Source organism: Amblyraja radiata, chromosome 20 (assembly GCF_010909765.2).
Source record: "Amblyraja radiata isolate CabotCenter1 chromosome 20, sAmbRad1.1.pri, whole genome shotgun sequence".
Taxonomy (NCBI): domain Eukaryota; kingdom Metazoa; phylum Chordata; class Chondrichthyes; order Rajiformes; family Rajidae; genus Amblyraja; species Amblyraja radiata.
Genome location: NC_045975.1, coordinates 46735670 through 46745305, shown reverse-complemented (window position 1 = coordinate 46745305; position 9636 = coordinate 46735670). Strand labels below are relative to the sequence as shown.

The window sequence follows — 9636 nt, the reverse complement described above, 5'->3', positions numbered from 1 at the left end:
CACCTATTTTCTATGTTTCTATGCCCAGAGATTCCTGCTATTACTGTTCCACTGTCATTCCTGCTAGGACCCCTCTCCAGTCTACCTTGCCCAGCTCCTCTCTCATGGCTTCATAGTCCCCTTTGTTCAACTGCAACACTGACACATCCGATTTAACCTTCTCCTTAAAACTAATCATATTATGATCACTACCTCCAAGCAGTTCCTTTATCTCGAGTTCTCTTATCAAATCTGGTTCATTGGACAACACAAAATCCAGAATTTCCTTTTCTCTAGTCGGCTCCAATAGAAGCTGCTCTAAGAATCCATCTCGGAGGCACTCTACAAACTCTAATTCTTGGGGTCCTGAACCAACCTGATTTTTCCAGTCTACCTGAATATTGAAATCCCCCATCACAACAGTGGCATTACTTTTGTTACATGCCAGTTTAAACTCCTGCTGCAACTTACACCCTGCATCCAGGCTATTATTTGGGGGGTCTGTAGATAACACTTAGGCTATTTAAACATGTTAATCTTTTCTTAAGAAATGGATAGATGTTTAGATCTAGTAACTGAAGTTTGGAATTAGCTACAATTGGGTAACTAACTAATTATATGCTTTAATTTCAGGTCATCTAAGTAAGATTATTTTATATTTGTTTCAGAATGCTTCAATCTATGATAACTGAAAATTTCATTCAGTTCTCTTAATTTTTAAGAAAGTTATGGGCTTTTGACTGTCCACGATCACAGCTTTTTTGTTATGTCCATAGAAAATCAATGGGGAACAAGATGCTAATTTCCGAGTATGAAAATGGCCTTAACTTATTTAATACTTGAGATATGAAAGTGAATTAGGTGTTAAATTAAACTTATTTTTATGCTTTATCTGATGGGATAAATTGCAGACTTGATTTTTAAATCTCAAAATTTTGTTACATTGCTAGACTATGGAGTCGTGAGGGAGGAGGTAGCCAAAGTTGACTTGAAAGATACCCTAGCAGGGATGACAGTGGAACAACAATGGCAGGTATTTCTGGGACTAATACAGAAGGTGCAGGATCAGTTAATTCCAAAGAGGAAGAAAGATTCCAAGGGGAGTAAGGGGCGACCATACCTGACAAGGGAAGTCAGGGACAGTGTAAAGATAAAAGAGAAATATAACATAGCAATGATGAGCAGGAAGCCAGAGGATTGAGAAACTTTTAAAGAGCAACAGAAGATAACTAGAAAGGCAATACGTGGAGAAAAGATGAGGTACGAAGGTAAGCTAGCCAAGAACATAAAGGAGGATAGTAAAAGCTTCTTTGGGTATGTGAAGAGGAAAACATTAGTTAAGACCAAAGTTGGACCCTTCAAGACTGAACCAGGTGGATTTATTATGGGGAATAAGGAAACGTCAGACGAGTTGAATAGTTACTTTGGATCCATCTTCACGAAGGAAGACACAAACAATCTCCTGATGTACTAGTGGCCAAAGGATCTAGGGTAACGGAGGGACTGAAGGAACTTCACATCAGGCAGGAAATGGTGTTGAATAGACTGATAGGCTGATAAATCTCCAGGGCCTGAGAAATCGTGTACACATTGGTGATCATTTTCCAATGTTCTATAGATTCAGGCTCAGTGCCTGTGGATTGGAGGGTAGCTAATGTTATCCCACTTTTTAAGAAAGGCGGGAGAGAGAAAACTGAATTATAGAGCAGTTAGCGTAACATCGGTGGTGAGGAAGATGCTGGAGACAATTATAAAAGATGAAATAGCGGTACATTTAGATAGCAGTAACAGGATCGGTTCGTGTCAGCATGGATTTACGAAGGGGAAATCATGCGTAACGAATCTTCTGGAATTTTTTGAGGATGTAACTCTGAAAATGGACACGGGAGAGCCAGTGGATGTAGTAAACCTGGACTTTCAGGAAGCATTTGATAAGGTCCCACATAGGAGAATAGTGGGCAAAATTAGAGCACATGGTATTGGGGGTAGGGTACTGACATAGATAGAACATTGGTTGGCAGACAGGAAAACAAGACGGCATAAACGGTTCCCTTTCAGAATGGCAGGCAGTGACCAGTGGGTATCGCAAGGCTTGGTGCTGGGACCGCAGCTATTTACAATATAGGTTGGAAACCTTACATCTTGAAGAAATGCGATTCCTCCTACAGACAAAGTAGACCAACTCCAAAGGACTGGGTGAATGGTGGTCAAGAATAACAAATAGCTATATCTCCTTTATTCTTCTGCTTACTACCTCTGCTTCTTTTCTCTTAATTTTCTTTCTTTTCTCATTTTCTTTTTCTCACTTTCTGATATCACACACTTCTCTATTTCTTTTCTATTCTTTTTCTGTCTCCTTTTTATTGTTAAAATAAAAATGAGAAGAAGCTGTACATGAATTGTAACATGTCAATATATACTAGGTACCTATGCTACCATATTATTGTACTTACTTCTAATAAAAATAAAAATACAATTAAAAAAACCCAAAAAACCTGGTGAACCTACATTGTACTCCCTCAATAGCAAGAATGTCCTTCCTCAAGTTCAGAGACTAAAACTGCACACAATAGTCCAGGTGTGGTCTCACTAGGGGCCCTGTACCACTGCAGAACGACCTCTTTGCTCCTATACTCCACCATTGTCCTAGGGAATCCGTTAGCCAAGTTTCGTTTAGATTGATGTTATTATTTACAATTTATTGACATGTGAAACTTTACAAAAACTACTTTTAAAGCACACTTCCACTTGCCCTGCCTGTCAATGACATCATGATGGAATCCCGAATTTCAGGGGGGGAGGGGGATAGAATGGAGGTGAGGAGTGGGGGTGCAGGGAGGGAGAGGGGCTAAGGAGGGAGGAAGGGACTGAGGGAGGGAGAGGTGACTGATGGAGGAGGAGTGGGGAAAGAAGAGGGAAGGTGAAGATGCCTGGTTGGGGACGAGCCACGGGGCTGTAGTCGTGCCCGGGCTTTGGGCGCTGGGGAACTGACACAGACACAGACTGGGCCCTGAGCGCAGATGATGATGCCCAATTTTGATGATTGCCGCCCACAAAATGCTCTGTCCGTCATCAAAAATCCCAAGAGGGCAGGGCAATGGTGATATGGAGGGAATAGTGTTCTGAAACGAAGTTCTGCCGTGTATATTTCTCTGAACGGTGGCGCAGCGGTAGAGTTGCTGCCTTACAGTGCTAGTGACCCGGGTTCCACCCCGACTACGGGTGCTGTTCTGTATGGAGTTTGTACGTTCTCCCCGTGACCGCGTGGATTTTCTCCCAGATATATCGTTTCCTCCCACATGCCAAAGACGAACAGGTTTGTAGGTTAATTGGCTTGGTATACATGTAAATTGACTCTAGCCTGTGTAGCCTGTTGCTTGTGTTGTCTGAGATGTTATCTGCTGTTTGGGCCCAGCCTCACATGTTGAGTGGAGGCGATGTTGGCCCTGCAGCTGGTGCTGGCTGGCGCCAGGCGATTGAAAAGCAAAAACGCGCAGATGCTGGAAGTCCAAAATTAAAATGGGAGACGCGTTGTAGGCTTTGCAGGTCTGACACCATTAATGTGTCAGATCACCGACCCTCCATTGAAAGAGTTATAAAACAGAGAAACAGGCCCTTCAGCCCTACTCCTCATCCATGCCGACAAAGGAGCCTCCCCGGGCTGCTCCAATTTGCCTGAGGTTGGCCCATATCCTTCTAAATCTTTCCAATCCGTATCCCTCACCAAACGTCTTTTAAACACAGTAAATCACTTCCTCTGGCAATTCGTTCCATGTCCTCTCCACTCTCTGTTGGAATGATTACCCCTCAGGTTGCCCCTCTCCTGTCACCTATGCCTCTGTTCCCTAGTTGTAGATTCCCCGACAATAGGTGCAGGAATAGACCATTCGGCCCTTCAAGCCAGCACCCCTATTCAATGCGATCATGGCTGATCATCCACAATCAGTACCCAGTTCCTGCCTTCTTCCCATATTCTTTAACTCCGTTATCATCAAGAGTCCTATCTAGCTCTGTCTTGAAAGTATCCAGGGAACTGGCCTCTGAGGCAGAGAATTCCACAGACTCGCAACTCTCCGTGTGAAAAAGTGTTTCCTCATCTCTGTTCTAAATGGCTTAGCCCTTATTCTTAAACTGGTCCCGACTCCCCGAACACCAGGAACATGTTTCCTGCCTCTAGTATGTCCAAACTAATAATAATCTTATATGTTTCCATAAGATGCCCTCTCATCCTTCTAAATTCCAGAGTATACAAGCCCACCCGCATATGATAGCCCCGCCATCCCGGGAATTTACCTTGTGGACCTACGTTGCACTCCCTCAATAGCAAGAATGTCCTTCCTCAAATGTGGAGACCAAAACTGCACACAATACTCCAGGTGTGGTCTCACTAGGGCCCTGTACATCTGCAGAAGGACCTCTTTGCTCCTATACTCAACTCCTCTTGTTAAAAGGGCCAACATGCCATTCTCTTTCTTCACTGCCTGCTGTATGCTCACTTTCATATGCTCACTTTCATCGACTGATAAACAAGGACCCCCAGATCCAGTTGTACTTCCCCTTTTCCCAACTTGACACCAATTAGATAATAATCTGCCTTACTGTTTTTGCTACCAAAGTGGATAACCTCACATTTATCCACATTAAACTGTATCTGCCATGCATCTGCCCACTCACGCATCCTGTCCAAGTCGCCCTGCATTCTCATAGCATCCTCCTCACAGTTCACACTGCCACCCTGCTTTGTGTCATCTGCAAATTTGCTAATGTTACTTGTAATCCCTTTATCTAAATCATTGATATCAATTGTAAATAGCTGCGGTCCCAGCACCGAGCCTTGCGGTATCCCACTAGTCACTGCCTGCCATTCTGAAAGGGACCCGTTATTCCCTACTCTTTGTTTTCTATCTGCCAACCAATTTTCTATCCATGTCAGCACTCTACCCCCAATACCATGTGCCCTGCCATGTGCAGGGAGGGTGTGTAGGATGACAGCAATGTGTCCCCTTCCCTCTCTGGGCCAGTGGGCAGGATGCCAGTGCCCAGTGCAGGGTTGCCCCTCACACTGTCTTTCTCTTTGCTCACAGTTAGTGCGGAAGACTCAGTGCTGTGCTCGGGCTGAGGCTCGGGGTGGTGGTGCTACGGTGAGGATGTCCCGCCGCAGTCCCCGTCTGGCCACCAACGGCTATTACCAGCACAACGACGACACCTCCAGCAGCAGCAGTGGCTCCGCCAAATCCGGTGCTCCCTCTTACAAGGAGACTCCCGTCAGGTACATCTCTCTAACTCTCTCTTGTCTCGTTTCCCCCCCCGTCCGCCCCCCTCCCTCTCGTTCTTTCCTCTCTAAGCTATGCTCCTTTCTAACAGTAAAGATGCAGGTTCCAACCTAGTACCTCACTCGGGGAGCAGTGTATTAAAACTCCAAACCCCACAAACCCCCCCCCCCACTTCACTCTCCTCCCCCAGCACTGCCGCCCAACTCCCAACCCCCCCCCCCCCCGCATTCCCCCCTCCCCCCACCCCAACTGAACATTTCCCAACAGGAAAAAGTTCTGGATAGAAACTGGTGGAAGATGATAGAATGTGTATATCTTCCATAGGCCAAGGACAGGGTTGCCGTGCCAATAGGTTGTTGATTAAGCCATTCGGTTGATGGGCTCATATGGGATGTTGGAGGGAACGTGACCAGGGAGTGGCTTGACATGCTGAGTTACTCCAGCAATTTGTGACATTTTTTATAAACCAGCATCTGCAGTTCCTTGAGGAGGGAAAGAGGGAGAGAGTGAGAGAGTCATGATATTCCTTCCCCATGTGAAATAAACTTCTTCCCCCCTCCCTTCCCAGCTCTGACAAGCGACACTCTCCATCCCTCCCCAACCCAAGCCGCACCAGCTTCTCATTCTCACTTAGCAAACGGCTAGCAATGGCCTGTTTCCTTTATCATGGTTACTTTTTTTGCATAGCTTTCATTCATTTGTTCCATATTTCACTACATCACCGTCTCTATCTCTCGTTTCTCTTTCCCCTGACTCTCAGTCTGAAGTATGGGCTCAACCCGTAACATCACCTAGGGAAGATTCAAACAAGGGGACATGACTTGAGAATTAAGGGACTGAAGATTAGGGGTAACATGAGGGGGAACCTCTTTACTCAGAGAGTGGTAGCTGTGTGGAATGAGCTTCCAGTGAAGGTGGTGGAGGCAGGTTCGTTTTTATAATTTAAAAATAAATTGGATAGTTATATGGATGGGAAAGGAATGGAGGGTTATGGTCTGAGCGCAGGTATATGGGACTAGGGGAGATTATGTGTTCGGCACGGACTAGAGGGGTCGAGATGGCCTGTTTCCGTGCTGTAATTGTTATATGGTTATTATATGGTTATCACCTGTTCATTCTCTCCAGTGATGCTGCCTGCCCCGCTGAGTTACTGCTGCTTTTTGTGTTTATCCGGTATAAACCTGTATCTGCAGTTCCTTCATACACCTACCTGTGAGATTTCTGCTGCCATCTTTTAGTTTAGTTTGTTGGTCACGTGCACTGAGGAACAGTAAAAAACTTTTGTTGCGTGCTAACCAGTCTGTGGAAAGACTATATGTGAATACTATCGAGCCATTCACAGTGTACATGATAAGGTAAATAGCGTTTACTGCCAGATAAAGCTTGTAAAGTCCGATCAAAAATAGTCCGATGGTCTCCAATGAAGTGGATAGTAGTTCAGGACTGCTCTTTAGATATTAGTAGGATGGTTCAGTCGCCTGTTGACAGCTGGGAAGAAACTGTCCCTGAATCTGGAGGTGTGCGTTTCCACACTTCTACACCTTTTGCCCAATGGGTAAGGGGAAAAGGCGGAGTGGCCATGGTGTGACAGGTGCTTGAAGTGCTGGTGGCCTTGCCAAGGCAGCGTGGGGTGTAGCGTTGTCTCGGCAAGGCCACCACCGTAATGAAGGACGAATCGCAACTTCTGTTTGTTATTGGGGCCCAGGCAGCTGTTGTCAGCTTTAAGATGCCTGCTCTTGGCAGTTCATGGTGCAGCATTATTCTAATGGTGGGCAAGTGCATTGTGCCCTGATTCCATCTTTCTATTCTATTCCATATTTCTCCATCTCCTTGACACCGTTGTCTCAGACTGGATCATCACCCAGGTTGATCCCTGGAATAAGTCTTAAGCAGAACATTTTTGATTTTAGTTTGGGGAATGGATTTAGGAAGGTAGCAGGATAGTCAGCATGGGGAAAGTGTTCAGTGGTGGTGTCAACATTTTGTTCAGCTTAGCGATATAAAAGGACAAAGATCAACTGGAAGCGAATGCTAACTCCCTAATAACTGTCAGACAGAGTGAGACCCTGATTGGGTAGAAAGAAACTGCAGATGCTGGTCGATACTGAGATACAAAGTGCTGGAGTAACTCAGCAGGTCTGGCAGCATCTCTGGGGAATTAGGATGGAACCTGCCTTCAGATTGAAAGTAGGGGGGACGGAATGAGAGGTAGGAAAATACCAGAACAAACTGAGGCGGCAACAGATGACCAAGGAAGCGTGGAGCCCATAATGGCCCGTTGTTGGCTGGGGAAGAGCTGATAACGACAGGGATACAAGGATGCGAACAGTGGAACTAGTAGGATGCCCAGTGTGGGGGAGAGAGTGAATGCAGGAGTTACTTGAAATTGGAGAAATCAATGTTCATACCAGCCCAAGCTGTAAGCTGCCCAAGTGAAATGTGAGGTGCTCTTCATCCAATATGTGTGTGGCCTCACTCTGACAGTGGAGGAGGCCGAGGCCAGAAAGGTCAATGTGGGAATGGGAAGGGGAGATGCCGCGACATGTCGTTATGGTCGTGAGTACTCGCCCGAAGAGTCATACCTTTTTCTGGTCACCGCTGGAATTTCAACATTTTCAACGACTTGCTGTGACTGCGACGGGTGCCGGCAGTCGCCAAAAATATCGCAAAAGTGGGACAAACCCTTAAAGGGCCTGTCCCACTGGGGCGACCTAATTTGTGAGTTCTGGCGAGTTTGCCCTAGACTCATACTCGCAGCATGGTCATCACAAGGTCGTAGGAGGTCTTCGTAACTCTCCTTCATGCTCGAAAGTGGTCTCCACGTACTCGATGCCTCAGCTTGGTCGTGGCGATTTTTTCAATATATTAAAAAATGCCTGTGAGTAAAAAAAGATTGCCATGGAAAGAATTGATACTATTTTTACTCGTAGGTTTAGTAGTAGATCATAGTAGGTCGGCATGCTGGTCATAGATAATCGAGGATAGTCGAACGTTGTAGATAGTCTTCATTATAGTCGAAGGGAGGTTGAAGGAAATCGAAGGAGATCGTCTTCACACTCCACTATTTGGTGTCCAATTTTCCAGAAGTTAGTCGTAGCTAGTCTTCAACATAGTCGAAGGAGGTCATCTACATACAAGCTAGCATTATCCTACACACACTAGGGACAATTTATAATTATCAGTAGCCAATTATCCCACAAACCTGTACATCTTTGGAGTGTGTGAGGAACAGGGAGACAGCACCTGTAGTCAGGATTGAACCCAGGTCTCTGGTGCTGTGAGGCAGCAACTCTACCGCTGCGCCACAGTGCCGACCCAAAAGGTTGTCTGTGAGTGGCTATGTGTACGATGAATGAATATTTGGTGATGTGGTCACAATGGACAGAGGGGATGCTGCTGTGAAACTTCAACACGCTTGGCCGTGTATTGCGGTGCGTGACCTGCAGGTTGGCAGGCGGTCGGACAGGTGTGTTTTAGCCTGACTGGCACAGATGGGCTGAATGGCCTCCTGTGTCATCGATGTTTAAAATCTTCTTACACCCTGGCATCTGGAAACCTGAGCACTGCTCAACCACAGTGCCGGTAACCTCTACCCTGACCCAGCTAGTCTGATTTAAAGTGTAGGGAGTAACTGCGATGCTGGTTTACACCGCAGGTGGACACAAAATGCTGGAGGAACTCAGCGGGACAGGCAACATCTCTGATAGAAGCAATGGGTGACATTTCAGGGTGAGACCTTTCTTCCGAATCTCAGTCTGAAACATAGAAAATCGGTGCAGGAGTTTTTCTTTGTAACTGTCCTTTAAAAAATGTATGGTTCAATATATACCCTCTCATTCTTCTATATACCAGTGAATACAAGTCCAGTCGACCCAATCAATCAATCAATCAATCAGTTTTATTCGTCACATTGCACATAAAGTGCAAGTGAAATGAATTTGTCAGCAGCGGTACAATAATAAAGAACACACAACCACAATAAAAATGTTACACAAACATCCACCACAGCATTCATCACTGTGGTGGAAGGGACAGAAATTGGCCAGTCCTCCTCCATTTTCCCCCGTGGTCGGGACCTCCACCTCCGCAGCCGTTGCTGCGGGCGTCCAGATGGTAAAGAACAAAGTAAAGTCAAGGTAAGTCCAGGATCGGCTCTTCCCCACCGGAGACCGCGGCTTCAGGATGGTGTAGGCCGCAGGCCGGCGGTCAAAGATTTAAAGCAGCCAGAAGCACCGCAGACTGCAGGGCTGGCGGTCGAAGCTCCCCTCCAGGGGTGATGGTAAGTCCATGCCGCGCCCACGGTAGAAGTTGTCTTTGGGCCGGCCGATAGAGCTTCTTCTTCCCCCCGGGTCCCCAACGTGAGATCCCGAGCTGTAGGCGCCGT

General features: G+C 46.2%; 1 protein-coding gene across 1 annotated transcript in view; it reads left to right on the top strand.

The window, feature by feature from the left end:
• Positions 1-5063: 5063 nt before the first annotated feature.
• LOC116984428 (SUN domain-containing protein 2-like) overlaps positions 5064-9636 on the top strand; it is a gene marked incomplete at its 5' end in the record, with an annotated part of 55013 nt that continues 50440 nt past the window's right edge. Inside the window, one exon of the mRNA XM_033038582.1 lies at positions 5064-5248. Within this exon, the coding sequence (XP_032894473.1) occupies positions 5064-5248 (185 nt within the window). The remainder of the gene's footprint in view (positions 5249-9636) is intronic.